The sequence below is a fragment of the Sinocyclocheilus grahami genome, unplaced genomic scaffold, assembly GCF_001515645.1.
Source record: "Sinocyclocheilus grahami isolate Dianchi unplaced genomic scaffold, SAMN03320097.WGS_v1.1 scaffold611.1, whole genome shotgun sequence".
Classification (NCBI taxonomy): Eukaryota; Metazoa; Chordata; class Actinopteri; order Cypriniformes; family Cyprinidae; genus Sinocyclocheilus; species Sinocyclocheilus grahami.
Window position 1 is genome coordinate 250,081 of NW_015505790.1, and position 17,532 is coordinate 267,612.

General features: G+C 36.7%; 1 protein-coding gene across 1 annotated transcript in view; it reads left to right on the top strand.

Annotated features, from left to right (window-relative positions):
* Positions 1-17,532, top strand: part of LOC107557602 (death-associated protein kinase 1-like) — a 79,588-nt gene that overhangs the window by 49,243 nt on the left and 12,813 nt on the right. The window contains exons 12-18 of the mRNA XM_016241081.1: positions 1,516-1,635; positions 5,302-5,400; positions 5,912-6,010; positions 6,787-6,885; positions 10,560-10,757; positions 10,980-11,177; positions 12,605-12,703. Of these exons, the coding sequence (XP_016096567.1) occupies positions 1,516-1,635; positions 5,302-5,400; positions 5,912-6,010; positions 6,787-6,885; positions 10,560-10,757; positions 10,980-11,177; positions 12,605-12,703 (912 nt within the window). The remainder of the gene's footprint in view (positions 1-1,515; positions 1,636-5,301; positions 5,401-5,911; positions 6,011-6,786; positions 6,886-10,559; positions 10,758-10,979; positions 11,178-12,604; positions 12,704-17,532) is intronic.

The following is a 17,532-nucleotide window of genomic DNA, read 5'->3' on the forward strand; positions in this document are numbered from 1 at the left end:
ATTTTAACAAGTGCACTTTTTTTCTTTAAAATTTAGAAAATACATTGCAATTCTTTTTAAATTCCATTTTAAATTAATATGGCTGTCAGTGCCATATTATATACTGTAAAGTGCATGGTATTATCATCTGATACCATCGCAGCGTCATGGTCTTTCCACAATATTTGTTTTTTCAGGGACAGAACAAGTTTACACCCAAATCACCTAAAGGTCACATAAAATGACACAAAGTCGCGTAGAAGTCTTGTTTTACGCTCCACGAGTGTCTCCAGCATCGCTTTCTTTAGAAGCCTCTGGCTGTTTGTAGAGTGTGTTCAAGTGTGTGTTCTGTGTAATTGGATACACTCGTCTAGTATGAGACGTGCATGTGGGTGTTATTCCAGTACACTCCTTCATTAAACACAAGCACACATACTCTCTTTTTATCTTTTCTTCCTTCACGGCCGGTCCAGTTTCCCTATAGCTGTGTATTTGAGTGTTTTGTCCCACACGTCTGAACTGTCAGATGCTGTTCAGAGGTGGTTGGGTCACGTAGCACACAAAGCAGCGGTCGAGCAGTGAAGAGAAAGCGCGGTCTCTGCTCCGCCCCTCATCTGCATTATTCAATAGCATTAGGACTTCACGCTGTGTATTTGCTGATAAGACCAACTGTAGTACTACTGAGCATAAAAGGATTTGCTCAAAGCATGACTGTCAAAGGATGCTTGCTGTTGTTTTTTCCTTCTAAAGCTTATTGAGTAGTAGCCTAAATACTGTCATGTTGACAGTTTTTCATCTGATTTTTTTATCAAAGTTGTGCTTGTTAGTTATTTTTATTCGTAAAAAGATCAAGTCAGAGCTGTTCAAGAGACATGTTGGAACTGTGTAGCTCACATTGTTAATGTAGGTTTAATTCTTACTTGTGACTTGGCCTGATCTATGGAAGTATATTAATGTCAAAAATCTTTACTAAATCTGTCCACTAAAAATTCCAAATCTATACAAAAATGAATCATTCAAATAATGTATTCATTAATTTAACCTGAAACCTAAAACTTGAAAACTGTTCAAAAGTTTGGGGTCGGTAAGGAGATTTTGAAAAGTTTCTCGGGCTCATCAAGACTGCATTTATTTGATTAAAAATACAGTAAAAACAGTAATATTGTTAAATGTTATTACAGTTTTGAAAAAAAAATTATATTTAATATATTTCAAAATGTCATTTATTGATGGTAAATCTGAATTTTCTGCAGCCTCATATAATAATTTTCATAATCTTATTCATAATATTTCAGTTTTTCTTTTTTAATAAATCTGCAAAAATGTCAACAATTCTGTGTTTTTCTGTCAATATGGGGTGCTGTGTGTACATTAATGAGGAAAAAAAATTAACTTAAATGATTTTAGCAAATGGCTGCAATATAACAAAGAGTGAAAAATTTAAGGGGGTCTGAATACTTTCCGTACCCACTGTATGTGTTTTGGTCTGTTAATCATAAAGGTATTTTTGAATTCATTGATTTTGTTTTTTGACAGGATGAGGAGGACTCATTTGTCATGAAGGCTATAATCCACGCAATCAACGACGACAATGTTCCAGGTCTAAAACACCTACTTGGATCTCTGACCAGCTATGATATTAATCAACCTAACAAGGTAAGGAGACAAAGCAAGACTCATAGAGGTGATATGGGTATGGCAAAAAACAGAGAGAGTGACAGTCATGCTTATGGTCTCTGCTTGACTTGGTCTCTGTCCAAGTGATCAATAGCCAATAGGCATGGGTCGATTTCCGGTTTCAAGGTATACCACGATTTGAAAATTTTCAAATTAGGTAGTTTACAACAAGTAGTTTCAAAACCACTAATATTTTCCGTTATACCGTCCCTGCGGTATGCACTGTTTTTCATGTCTCCTCGAAGACTGAAAGTGTAGGAATCCCTCAGGTTGAGTGCAGTGTAGAGAGTAACACGACCCTCCTCCTCCTCCTCGTTGGTGCGAGCGAGTGGTCAGCCATGTGTGTGTAGGATGGGCGAACTTAAGGAGCTTCCCCTGGAACTCACGCGATCGGCAACCAACTGTTTTTTGTCTTGTTGCAACTCGTCTCTTTTCTGGACTTGTACAAACTGCGTTGCAATGCAATCATTTTCCAAAATGTAATTTATGTGAAAATATGAAGTCTGTAAATGCCCGTTAACACAGGCCAGAGACGCTGAAGACGGACGCAAAGAGAAAAATGTTTAATTTGTGTTTTGAAAGTATGGTAAAAACTGGTAAAATGTGCCAACAATCACATTTAAAAAATATACACTTTTTGATATACGGTACCATTAAAAAATAAAAGAAAAACAGGTAGCCCATCTGAATTAGGACATTTAGGCTATCCATCTAATAGTAGCCTACCAACATCTTATTAACAGTAGAAGTTATATCTTACTGTAGTCTTCAAATCTGGGCACTGTCTTACGTTTTAAAATCACAAAGGGAGTTTGGTCCCATCAGGCTAACGTGACAGTCACGACTCCTGCAGCTGTAAGGTTTTCTGCTTCTTATGTTTTTACTGGCGATCTTTACAACACGCATTACATTACGTATTTCATGGCACACTCGTTTTATGCGTATTTGGCTCCACCTATTGTTGTGGGTGTATTATTGACATGTCAAAGTCTAGAGCCTGAATATAAGATGGCTGCGTTTTTTCAGATGTATTTCCAAGAAATAAACATTGTCTTATATTCGGGTCAATACGGTATATGAAATGATATAACTAAATGATATAAATGATATGTAAATGAATTATATAACTAAAATTAAATAACTGTAATTACAGATTTAGGTTAAATAAAGATGTCAGTCTTTATTTTTCATCTTTTTAGGAAACAAATCAAAATTTTGCGGAAAAAAGTTCTTTTTTTCTTTTTTACCCAGTCATTTAAAAATAACACATTTTAGAGCTGTAACGACAATACTGTGATACCGTGATATTTTTGCTTACGGTTATCATACCGTCAAAATCTCATACCGGCTAGGCTTGCTGCGATAGACAATGTTTTCGGTTATACCGGTGTTAAGCCGCAACACCGGTTATGTCATTTACCTACATCCACCGCCCCCCACCGTCGTTTTGATTTTTTATAGTAACAAAAATCATTTAGCCTAGTTCAGTTAGAGGACAGATACTTTTAAAAATTAAATGCTCAATGCAGCGTGCCGAACGGTGCGTGAACGACAGTCAGATTTTATTTATCACGTGAGGAGAGTGAGTCGAGCTGACTGACAAGAGTGAGGTGAGAAAGACAAGATGATGGCAGAAGATTGTTTAGAAAGGAAATGCAAAGGCGCCCGTTTGGCAATTAGCCTAGTTCAGTTAGAGGACAGATACTTTTAAAAACTAAATGCTCAATGCAGCGTGCCGAACCGTGCGTGAACGACAGTCAGATTTTATTTATCACGTGAGGAGAGTGAGTCGAGCTGACTGACAAGAGTGAGGTGAGAAAGACAAGATGATGGCAGAAGATTGTTTAGAAAGGAAATGCAAAGGCGCCCGTTTGGCAATATTTTAGATTTTGAAAAGCCTATTGACTGGAAGTTTTTTTTTAAACATTTGTTTCTTATTTATTTGGTTCCATGGTGTTTGCTGATTACTTTAATTATACTTTGTGTATTTTATTTATTTTATTTTACGTCAAGGTGTTGTATATGCTGTGCCTCCAAGCTTTCTTATTCGTTTTGCTAATAAACATTCTATGTTTCTTATTTATTTGGTTCCACAGTGTTTGCTGATTTTCAGTTTTATATACCTATTTAAACTTTGTGTAGCGCAAGTAATTTGTTATTTTATTAGACATATATGGTGTATTTTTATTCGTTTTGTTAATAAAAGTTATATGAGTTTGACGTTGTTGCTTGAATTGAATCAACGCCAAATTGCCGCTAATTTGAAAGTGAAAGTAAAATGCACACTGCGCTTTTTCAAGCTATTTGAAAGCCAAGAAATCCGAGGAAAAGAGGGAAAACTCAAACGAACAATTGCTTGGCGCCGAATTGCGGCAGTTCAATTGCTGCTAATTTGAAAGTGAAAGTAAAATGCGCACGGCACTTTTACAAGCCATGTGAAAGCGAAGAAAAGAGGGAAACTCACACGAACGAACACAACCCCACCCCACCCCAACGGTGATACCGGTATTACCGGTGTTGTCACACGTCGATTAACTGGTGGGTAAATGCCTAGTAGCCAACCTGAGCTCAATTGAGCTGAGAAGTGTATCAGTGTCACCGTACACCCATGATGTCTGAGTTTACATTGTCGTTTTCAGCAGTGACACTGAGATGTGCAGCGAGTGACAGAAAAACAGTCACTGAACCATATCTCATCCCATTTGTGTGAGGCTGTGCTTTGTATAGTCATAGTCACAAGGGGAATTTTGAATAGAATGAAAGAGACTTGAGGGTTAATTGTCATTATTATGCTAATAATTTCGTAAATATGCAAGGGAACACTGCAAAAAAATGTCTTAATCAGTCATTTTGTCCAGTAAAAATATTTAAACATCTTTATAGCAAGATACCTTTTAGAGACATTTTTAATGAACAATTTTTATTAATCAAAATGGCACATTTTTAATTAACAACACATGATTTTAGAGAAACTATCTTGAGTTAAGGATTTTTTTTTTTTACTCTGCTGGCAAGTTGAGTGTAGATCTGAACAAATTTTATTGTAAACAGGCTTTTTTTTTAAAGAGATTTTGAATGTTTTACTAGAAAACAAGACACACATTCTGGTTAAGTCTTTAGTGTGTCTGTATATGTTGGAATGTCTTGTGTGTATGGCATGTGTGTGACACAGGAAAAGTGTTTGTTTAGAAGGAGGGAATGAGGCCGAGGTTGATGAAACGGTAATCTGCTCACAGATGTGAAGGGACAAGCGTGCTTTTAATTGTATTCCTCACAGCTGTCCAGCGCTCTCTGTGTTTATGTATGCACAGTGAACACTATTCCAATGGCTCTCATGCATTTATTCATTCAGAGGAGTTTATCGCCATTCTTGAGAAACGATTCAAGTCTTGTGCCTGCAAGAATTTTTTACCAACCACCGTGATTGCTCTTCGCCAATTAAAACTGCTGTGCGAACAATGAAAAAGGAATCAGGCTGATTTGAATCGGCATGCTCATGCTGACTCAGAATTATAGGTTTAATTAAAGCTGCTTTTGAATGCTACGAGGAGCTATTAGTGCCTTGTTATATTCAATAAAGTGATTCCTGTTTGTGTGTGTGTGTGTGTGTGTGTGTGTGTGTGTGTGTGTGTGTACATATTTCAGCATGGAACCCCTCCGCTCCTGATTGCTGCGGGCTGTGGAAACGTCCAGATCATTGATGTGCTAATGAAAAAAGGAGCGGAGATTCAAGCCTTTGATAAGGTGTTGTACTCCATTCTCTCAGATAATTAATGTACTATTCTAAAGTTTGTGGTTGGTATGATTTTTGTTTTATGTCTTATGCTCACCAAGACAAAATGTATTAGATCAAAATACAAAAAACTGTAATATTGTGAAATAATATTTCAATTTAAATATTGAAAGGATATAATATATAATATAGTATATAATATATTAATATATTATAATAAATATTGCAATTTAGTATTTTCTATTTTAATGTTTTAAAATGTAATTTATTCTTGTGGTGGCAAAGCTGAATTTTCAGCAGCAGTTACTGACCTTCATACTATTGATTATTTTAATATGTCTTTTTTGAATAAAAGTGATTATTTCATTCAAAAAATTGTATCAACACCAAACTTAGAGGAAGACACTGAATACGTTTCACCAGTAGTTTTAACAGGGTTTAAATGGTAAAGTTGTACATGATAGACACCAAAACGGCTGAATATGCATACAACTCCACACAACATGCCATTCTTTTCCTCAGACTGGTGCCAACGCTATCTACTACGCCGCCCGACATGGTCATGTGGGGACATTGAGATTCTTGCATGAAAAGAAGTGCCCTCTGAACATCCAAGATAAGGTGCCTCCATCTTTCTCCATCTCTCTCACTCTCTCTCTCTCTCTCACTCACACACACACACACACACACACACACTCAACAATCACAACCACAGGGAGAGGACAGATTCGATTTTTCAAAGGCTTTCCCCATCCGGCACCTTTTCTCCAGAAAACCTTTCCTACTGAGTTCACACGCCTCTCTACTTCCCATTGGTAATTTGCAGTTGCTATGGTTACTCGCTGGCCTGAGGTTTGCCGTTGTATGAAATAATTGTTGACTGCCTCACTAGTCAGTGAAGTGCGCTCAGTCAAGCGAATTCGTGGGGTAAAGGGTTGTTGAGTTTGTCAGGAGTGCCATACAGAATCACAGTTGGTGTGTCCGCAGCTTCATCATTACGGGTGTAAAGCGAGTTCTTTAAACATCCACCCCAGCCTGAACTGTTTCCAGGAGGAAGTCCAGCGCAAAGTTGATTTGGGAAGGGTTTTAGCAGTTCTCAGCACACAAAGATCTCTCCATTGAACAGGTCACATTCTGTTTACGCAGCCTTTCCAGTTGCTATAACCCTACTTTGACAGCAGGGAAATCCTTTAATGAAGTTCTTAGCTGTTTCTTGTTCAGCAGTTTTGATAGTTTCCCTGATGTACACACACACACATGTTTGTTGCATTTTTTTGTTTAGATCATCAACGTGATGTAATGTAATCACATTAATAAAATGCCTGCTCATCACTGAATTATGGGCAGACGTCAGCATGTAATTCATAATGTGAGTAATGTTTGACATTCCGTTTTAGTCTGGAGAAACGGCTCTGCATGTGGCAGCTCGCTATGGTAATGTGGATGTAGTCCAATACCTTTGCAGCATCCATGCCAACCCTGACCTAGTGGACCGGGTAGGTATCAAACACAGACACACACACACACAAACTGATCTACACCACACTGAACAGTTCAAGCCTCTGTGGACTAATATATGACACATGGCAAAAGTTCAGTTACCATTGTGCAAATGCAATATTAACAGTAATTTAATTTAATAGATGACCGATTAAAGGCAGGGTAGGTGATTTATAAAAAAAAAAAAAACATTTTAAATAATTTTGTGTTACGCTGCTTGAAAGACTTTTCACATCCTGATAGCAATCAGCAACTTAAGTGGTCTAAATGAATTTATATTGTCTGTGGAAGGCATAGAACCATTAAAAGTTCATCCAATCATATTCCTTGGTTCAAAGGATTATGATTACCATAGGCTGTCCTACCTGACTCTCATTGCATATATTTGCATATCTCCGCACACCCTGTCCATGCAGACATGATACTTCATCACCCTACATTTAAAGGGCAGATACAGATATAAAAAGAGTAGTGTTGGGTTGGTCATGTGACCTTAGTTTTTTCATCAGTCATGAGATGTCTGCTCCCATGAGGCATGTAAATAAAGCTACTCTTATTAGCCTTCTGATATGACTGGAGTCTTCATTACTACATTTTCGTGTCAATCCATGTTCATATTTACTGCAAAAAATGTTTTGTTACTTTAATTCAGCTCTTGCAGCTCAGCAAAAATAGACTCGGTGTGGAAACATTCTCTGCACTGCTGCAGACGCACCGCTCCTAAACGCACTGCCGGACCGCAACCGTGTGCAGTGTGCACGCTTTATTAATCTGTTAACCTTGAGCGCGGAAAAATACGCACCACATTCGCACTGCAAACGGAGTAATGTGAACCAGGCATTATGTGTGTGCGCTGCAAGTGTGCATGAGCGTACGCCCGGTCTTCTGGCAAGAATTAAAAAGTAATGCAATTTATAAACTTTAGTGACGATGTGACACTGCCTCGATTGTGCAAGTGACAATTCATGTGTCAACTGTGCAGTGTGCAGCTGGCTTATGGACAGACGCGATGTGTGGTGATTTGAAGACATTTGTGTATTTTGAGAGAGAGCGCGTGCGGTGATTCACTCACGTTGTTTGTGAAATTACGTCTCACACAAGGTTTTCAAGTTACTTTATAAGTTATTTAATTAAGACATATGAAGGTGAGTACCTCACCGTCAGCATTATAATTATTTCACCCGCGCTGGACAGAGACTGAGATGGTGCCGCTGCATGTCGTGCCAAACCTCTGACGGCAGCATCATCAGCTTGAGCCTTTTTTAGAGACCGCCGATCAATCAGCCCAAAGCGATTATCGGCCGATAGTGATCAGTAGCCGATCAATCGGAGCACCCCTAGTAGTAATATCAAAAGTAAATTCAGCCTCGGTGAATATAAGAGACTTCTTTTAGAAAATCTCACCAACCCCAACAGTTGAATGCTAATGTATTTATATTAGTAACGTTCAACTTGAAAAAAGAAAATGTTCTTTTATAAAAGAAAATGCTTAATCTCAGATGTCTTTGATGACAGTGGGAAATGTAAATGTAATAAATGGTTTCGCAAGTGCTTTATTAACACTTATTTTGTGTATTTGGTGTAACAGAATATGTTGACATGCTTTAATGTTCAAAAAACACATTATTTTTCAAATACTGCACATTATTGTAGTTCCTCTATCCCCCGCCTCTCTCAAACGCATAATTTTCTACAAAACCCCTCCTTCCGACAAGCACAGTCTGCTCTGATTGGCCAGCTGACCCAGTGCATTGTGATTGGCCGAACACCACAAGCACGCGTCGGACATGTAATGCCCCTTTCCATAATCGCGAGCTTCAGCTTTCAACATAAATGTAGAGACAGCACATAATGTCCTTAGTTTTACCAGAGGCGGACAGTAGCTAAGTACATTTACTTGAGTATTGTACTTAAGTACACTTTTTGAGTATCTGTACTTTACTTGAGTATTATTTTTTCTGGGAACTTATGACTTTAACTTCACTACATTTGAAAGACAAATATTGTACTTTTCACTCCACTACATTTCTATCAAGGTCCTCGAAGTAGAAAGTCGTTACTCTGTAGCAGCTTTGAAAATCAGTGGGTGATTTTTTTCTTCTCTAAAACGTGACTCTCTTTTTTTTCAGACAGTTTATCAGTAATCACTCTTGGGGCTAAATGAAGTGATTTCCCAGCATTTTTTGAACACTGCCCAGTTGCAAACGTGATATTTATTTACAACAATTCAATAATAAGAAGTTAATATTGTGGTATATATTAGACATAAAAAAAGGAAATTTACTTTTGGTACTTAAGTACTTCTAAAAGCAAGTACTTCTGTACTTTTACTTAAGTAAAAATCTGTCTTTACAACTTTTACTTGTAATAGAGTAATATTTGACCAGCAGTATCTATACTTTCACTCAAGTAATAGAGTCGAGTACTTTGTCCGCCTCTGAGTTTTACCATCGGTTCAAGCCCGAAAGGGGACAGAGTCGCGTGACAGACACGGTGATGATGCTCGTATGTATTTGCAGTACACAAGCCGCGATTAAGAAAGCTGACTCCACTGTGATGTGACCCTGTCTCTCTCTCTCACGCACGGCGCAAAACTCCGCATTTGAACGGTCAATAACAAATACTTAACCTTTTAAGAAAACATACTTTAGCTGATTCAGAATAAGCGCCAGATTGTCATAGCAAAGTCGGAATGGACCCCTTTTTTTTTTTTTTTTTTTAAATAGCCTTTTCACAGCCAGCCTGGAAGGCTACTCTCCTAGGTTCACAAAATTGTCGTCCATATAATGCGTTGCACAAATTCAAACATTTGGGGTGTGCTGTTCTGTTGTAAATAAATCTTAACCAGTGTTTCCTCATTACATCTACTTTCGGAAGGCCAAATAAAGTGCTTTTACTTTCGCACAGAGACACACAGCGTCTCCCTGACATGGCTGCATCAACACTACTGCGGTTCCTGAAACCACGCCACCTTTCTTTGCATGAACATTTGGGCGGCATTGCGCAAATATTTCCACATCGTGACGTAGACATGTGGGGGCGTGTTTGAATGAGGCGTTTTAGCTCGGTCTGGGTCGGCATTGTCTTTTAGATAGAATAAATCCTTTTGTGGGAGACTTTGAGCTTTGTAGCTCTGCAGATCTTATACATGCACAAATAGCTACATAACACACTAAAGAAAAGGAAAAATAGAAATCGCATCATATGACCCCTTTAAATTAATGAGCCTGAAGCACCACTCCAGAGAAATGCAATAAAGAAAATCATTTTAGGATAATGTGTGTGTGTTAAATTATTACAACAGCGATCAATATTGTGCACAACCAAATTATTATTTAATAGTATTACAGATTCATTTTATAGTGGTTACTTTTGCAATGATCACAATATTAGGTTACCATCCTACTTTTGCATTTATTTTAATATCTTGCTCTGAAAGCAAATATTGCAAAAGAAAACCAATATTCACATGCCATCCCAGGAGGCAGACACAGCCACGGATTGTATGTTTCAAATTGTTACATTCATTGGAGGTGTCAGGGTCACAGGCCAATTAATTAAGAGCAATTCGTCACATGAAACGGCCTTGACACAGACTAATGTTGTTTTGTTAGCTCCGTGTGTTCAAGGTTATTTATGAATGCCAAAGACTGTTTTCATGCCTCCACAGGAGCAGGAGACACCTCTCCACTGTGCAGCCTGGCATGGTTACTCGGCGGTGGCCAGAGCCTTGTGCGAGGCTGGCTGTGATGTGAACGCCCGGAATCGGGAGGGCGAGAGCCCGTTACTCACCGCTTCTGCCCGTGGCTTCAAGGACATCGTGGAGTGTCTGCTGGAGCATGGGGCGGACTTGGACTCTGCTGATAAGGTGAGGACAGACACTTATAAAATATTAACCATTAACAACTGAAGTGGTAGGGTGTTTTATTGTTCTTTAACGGTGGACTGTGTCATTTTTTTATATTAAAACACCTTCTGTTTCTTCTGATGCATGCTGTTTTTGTTGTATACATTGATAGCTTGCCATTCAAAATAATTATTGATTACCCTTCACCCTTGATCATGGTGTGCTTGCATCTATATATTTCAGGACGGTCACATTGCTCTACATTTGGCAGTGAGGAGATGTCAGATTGAAGTGGTGAAGTGTCTGCTCAGCCATCACTGTTATGTGGACCACCAGGACCGCCACGGCAACACACCCCTTCACATCGCCTGCAAGGACGGCAACTTGCCTGTGGTCATGCAGATCTGTGCAGCTAAAGCCAATCTGGATATTCCTAACAAAGTGAGTTTCAAACAGGATGGGTATAACCTTGCTGTATAATATGCTTTTGTTTGACCTCTAAATGTGTGTTTTCATCCAGTGCTATTTTAGTATTATTTATGTATTATATTTTTATTCATATTTTGTATTTTTTTCCCCCATTTTAATTTTTATTTAAAAAATTAATGTAAATGTAATTGCGTCATATGCTTTTGGCATTTTTATTAGTATTTTGTTTTAAAATAATGCTTTTTAGGATTATATTTATTTATATTTCAATTTTCATTTTTATTTATTTCCAGTCAGTAATTTTAGTGCTTCAACTCAAACATATTTCAGTTATTTTAGTTTATAGTTTTTTATCTCATATGTATATTTTATTTTATTTCAATAAACACGTTTTAATAGTTTGTTAATGGGAATAACCCTGATGTTATCCTATATACCAGTTTGTTTTTATTAATTTTGTTATAGAACCCCCATGAACCCCCATGATACCATTACAGAATACAATTTTGCCACCCCAACATTTATCATAAAAACAACACTAAATGAGCACTTAAAGTACCTATTAAATAATAGTATTAAAGAAATAAATGAATACAAATGTTTATATATACAGGTTGAATGGCGTATGATAAAATACCCTTAATAAAAAAATTATAAGATATAAAATAAAAAATTATTTCACGTCTAATTTCAAATTACAGTCATCACAACTTTATCTACCTATTAACAAATTGAACTTTTTTTTTTTTTTAAACCCTCTGCTTTACCTGTAGTTACATATGTTAATTTTTCAAGGGCAAGGTTATAAGTCATCTCTTTGGTCGACTGCGAAAGGAAAGGTCTTTGAATGTTTTTCCATACTAAAGCGATTACATGTTTGGCTTGTAACAAACTAAAATTTTTAAGCTTCCACATGTTTGCATTTAAAGAAAACTTTCAGGATTTATATGCAATAAACACAGTTTAGGTTCCAAAGGGATTTTTTTCTCCAGTCATTTCAGAAACCATTATATATCAGTTATTACCTTTGTCTTATTCAAGTATTAATGAGTGCGCTTTTTCTTGTCAGTCTCTAATCATCATCCACTCTTTTTTCAGTTCTTAAAGTCCCCTCAACTGACCCCAATTACTTGGTTGCAATTTTCCTGAATTTTTTACATACCAGTTATGCATGCTTGTTAATTCTGTGTGAAATTTTTAAATGGCACTTCCATTACAGCTGGAAGACGATTTTAGTTCCTTCTAACTGAGGGCTTTACAGGTCAAGAGGAACTGAATTATATTAATATGAAATTGAATCATAAGCATTCTGCAATGTTATACACTTGAAAAAATTTCTGACAAAGGAATTTCTTCACCTTTTGTTTTCTAGTTAGCATTTGTGATGAATAATTCTCAGAAGGAGTGTTAATAGATGTTTGCTGTCTATTTGTGTGTAGTTTGGGAGAACAGCTCTTCACCTGGCAGCTAGTAACGGTGGTCTGGAGGTGGTGCGTCATCTCTGTGTTACAGGAGCCAACACTGAAGCCATCACTAATGTAAGTTCAAGACCGTCAGGGTTTTGATATGAATAAATAATATACAGTATAACAGTATTATACATTTATTTATAAAAAATATATATATACACATTTATATAAAGTACCATTCAAAACAGGGCCAGTAAGATTTTTTTTTTTAAAGAAATGTTTTTTTTTTCAGCAAAGATACATTAAATTGATCAAAAGTGACAGTTACCACATTTGTTACAAAGATTTATGTTTCAAATAAATGCTGCTCTTTTGAACTTTCTATTAATCAACGAACCCTAAAAAAAGTATAATTTTTCCTCAAAACTATTAAGCAGCACAACTGTTTTCAACATTGATAATAATAAGAAATTATTATTGAGCAGTAAATTGGCATATTAGAATGATTTCTGAAGGATCATGTGACACTAAAGACTGGCTGAAATAATTTTTTCACAATATTAATGTTTTTACTGTATTTTGATCAAACAAACGTAGCCTTGGTGAGCATAAGAGCCTTCTTTCAAAAAATGTAAAACCCCAAACATTACAAGTTTCTCTATATAAGGGTCACTCATTATAAATATTTATATATATATATACTGGTACTTCTGAATGGGTTGAGGCTGGGATTTAGCGCATTTGAAGTGAAAGTACTTGATGAAAATATACTATATGTGGAGAGCATAACATTCGTTATCTCAATTTTGCCCAAGATGGCTTTTAGAGGCTTTTGCATTGGAACTCTTCATATATATATATATATATATATATATATATTAGAATATCATATAATATTTTTATATATATAAAATAGTAACATATGTTTCACATGCTTTCAAAAGCTTTTTGTTGTTTAGTTTGGCTGCTGTCTTCTTTTAGTGTTAGATATTGAGGTGTAACACTGAGCCGGTGTCCTGCCCTCTTAGCACATTAATCAAATTGCAGTCTCTTTATCTCTTTAAATAAGTGTTCATTTATCATTCACGACAGCCTAGATTACCATTCTGTCCTTAATCTTTCACTCAGCTGTCTTGCCTCATATAGTGCCTCTCCCATAGAACGTGTGTTGGTTCCTGTAGGTTTGTATGATCTTATGTGATTGTGCGGGTGATTCTCCTTTGAATGACTGATTTTTAATCTGACTCATTCTGAGCCTTAATATGTGTTTGTTAGGATATAGCTGTCTGATATTTGTGCATTTCTTTTGTCTGTAATATAAGGATGTACCTTCCACAAGAAGTTATTAGCCTAGTGCATTAAAATGTTCTTTGCCAGAGTGAAGGTTTTCAATGAAAATGTGCCAGTGGAGAATCATTGTTTCAATTTCAGCAGCGGTGAAGCACAGCATGCCCCAATGAACTCCCAACCTACTCATCCTAAACAATGTATGTTTTCAATCAATAACCCCAACATGCCTCCCCTCGGCCGGCCCTCGCTCACACCCCTTGCCTCAACACCATCTCAAAGTGCTCCTCCTCGGTGTTAATATTGTATAGTGGCTGATGCACAATGCATGTTACAGCACACGGGAATTTTGAGAATCCATAATTCATTGCCAGAGGCTTATGGGTCGGCGGCTTGAGAAAAAAAAAATGGCTTCCACATATAGGACGCCATTGATTAATGTGGCCTTCACACTTTATATTTTACTCCTTTTCTCACTGTTTTGTCAGGATGTACGTTACCATTCAAATGTGTGAGGTTGGTAAGATTATTTAACTATATCACTACATTAATTTACTACATTGCATGAGCTAACAATGAAAAATACTTCTGTATGTTAATGTTAATTTCAACATTTATTAAATGTTGCATTATTAAAATCAAATTTTCTGTTATTTATGGGGCCCAGGCTAACTAACAATGTACAGTTTGTATTTTATTAACAGACATTTACAAGATTAATAAATACTGTAACAAATGTATTGCTCATTGTTAATGTTAGCTAATGCATTAACTAAAGTTAAGTCATGGGACTTTATTGTAAAATGTAAGCAATTTTTAGAATTTAGGTCTCGAAAAAAAAATGGCTTCCACATATAGGACGCCATTGATTAATGTGGCCTTCACACTTTATATTTTACTCCTTTTCTCACTGTTTTGTCAGGCTGTACGTTACCATTCAAATGTGTGAGGTTGGTAAGATTATTTAACTATATCACTACATTAATTTACTACATTGCATGAGCTAACAATGAAAAATACTTCTGTATGTTAATGTTAATTTCAACATTTATTAAATGTTGCATTATTAAAATCAAATTTTCTGTTATTTATGGGGCCCAGGCTAACTAACAATGTACAGTTTGTATTTTATTAACAGACATTTACAAGATTAATAAATACTGTAACAAATGTATTGCTCATTGTTAATGTTAGCTAATGCATTAACTAAAGTTAAGTCATGGGACTTTATTGTAAAATGTAAGCAATTTTTAGAATTTAGGTCTCATATGCTTACCAAGGCTGCATTTATGTGATCAGAAATACAGTAAAAATAGCAATATTTCTATTTTTATGCTATTTTAATATATTTTAAAACGTAATTTATTCCTGTTATGGCAAAGCTACTTTTTCATCAGCCATTTTTCCAGTCACATGATTTTTCAGAAATCATTCTAGTATGCTGGTTTTCTGCTCAAGAAACATTTATTTTATTATTATTATCAATGGTGAAAACTTGTCATACATTTTTTAAAAGATTATTTGATGAATAAAAAGTTCAAAAGAGCAGCATTTTGAAATATAAATCTTTTGTACTTTATAAGTGTCTTTGCTGTTCCTTTTAATCAATGTAATGTATTCCTGCTGAATAAAAGTATTAATTTATTACAACAACAAAAAACTGACTTAAACGGTGGCCTTATAAACAGTAGTGTATGTAGGTTTCAGTCTATGATTTTCATCTGTTTTATGATAAAATGGGAAAAACATTTAGGAACCAGAATAGTAGAGACTTGGGAGTGGCCTTTTTTGACTTGAGCCAGTAACCAATCACATTGCCACTTTATCAACTCTGTAGACTCGTGCCACAAACCCATGCACAACACCCAAGCATGATGGTTCACTGTCTACTATGTCATCTCTTCATCTATTTTTCATTTCTCCCTTTCCAATACGCTAATGATAAGCCGCAGTCTCAATGTGTCAAGCAACCACTAGATTTGGTTCCCTCACATAAGGATGCTCCATTCATCCTTGAGATTTTTAGGCATCTTTTGGGAGACAACCATAAATCAATAAAATGAATTCAAGCACATCCTCATGGGGACACATAGCTGGGCTGGAGACGAGCAGACAGACACAAAAAGAGTCTGTGAATCAGAAAATGGGCTGTTTTGTGCAGAAGGTTGTACAGTCATATCTCATGAAGTGTTTGTGTTTAATCAAGCCACGTTAGATAAGAGTAATTACGGTGCAGCAAAGCTTTCCCATTACTATCCTTTTCATCGGTGCTTTAACACCTCTGCTCCGTTCACCACATCCTCTTTCGCTGTCGTCTGCGTGGGCTCTCTTTCAGAGGGAGGCTGGTTAATTTGTCCCCGTCGGTTTGAGGAGGAACACAGCTGTTTCTGGTTGTGTGGTTTGCTTGTGCTTGTGGCCCCAGGTGTTAGGTATGGGTTTGTGTTGCTGTGTGTGAGATTGTGTACATGTATTCTGAGGTGTTAAATCATTAATGGTTTTGGTCGAGGGCTGTGACTGTGGTGAGTTTTAGGTAAACAGATTTTTTTCAGATAACCATGACTGCCCTGAGGTTTGTGTACAGTTTCAAGGTTTTTCTAATGCTCTCTTTGAGTTTTTACAGCATTTTTACATATGACGTTTCTGTGGAATATACTTCCTTCAGGCAGGCCCTCTCTGATAGTCATTCCCCCTCCGCAGCTGGTGTCTCCTAATGCTGATTTCACAATCACACATGTGCTGCTGTCACATCCTCCTGGGACGTTCCTATGTGCGCCATTTTGGTTGTAATAAAATGAACACAGATTTGTATTTCTTTTTTCACTTCCAGACAAAGACAAAACGCTTTTATAGAGCTTGTGAAACAAGACAGCTTAGGAGGTGCATTAGTTGTGTAATTGATGCTTTCATTATTTATTTTATCATTCCGGTGCTACCAAGTAAAACTATGAGAAATGTAGATTGGTTGGCTCTCATTAACTGCCTTAAATGAGTACCATTTTCCAGGGGGGTTGCTAGATATAAATGCCATCTGGGGTTTAGCCCATTAGTGCTATATTATGAAGGCAAAGCTTCCAGGTTTCAATTTATTAGGATTTTTAATTTGATGACTAATACTGAGAATATATATATATATATATATATGTGTGTGTGTGTGTGTGTGTGTGTGTGTGTTTATGCTACATTGTGGGGACGAAATGTCCCCACTAGGATAGTAAAACCTGAAATTTTTGACATTAGGAAAGGGAAAAAAAATAGTAAATGATGTTTATCTGAAAGTATAACAATGCAAACAGGTTTTCTGTAAGGGGTAGTTTTAGGGTTAGGGGATAGAAAATATTGTTTGGTCAGTATAAAAGTAATGGAAGTCTATGGAAAGTCCCCACAATTCACAGAAACAAACATGAGTGTGTGTGTGTGTGTGTGTATACAGTGGGGCAAATAAGTATTTGATACACTGCCGATTTTTCGCTGGGCAAGTTAACATGTTATTATTGCGTTAACGCATTAATTGATTAGCGCCGACAATTATTTTATCGTGCGTTAACGCAGTTTTTTTATTATTATGAAAGTCCGTTGCTCACTGGCTCTGAATACACATACAGACAAACTATGGGTCACGGGAGGGGTGGGATGTTGATCAGTACTGGCTTGGGATGGGCGTCATCACGCGT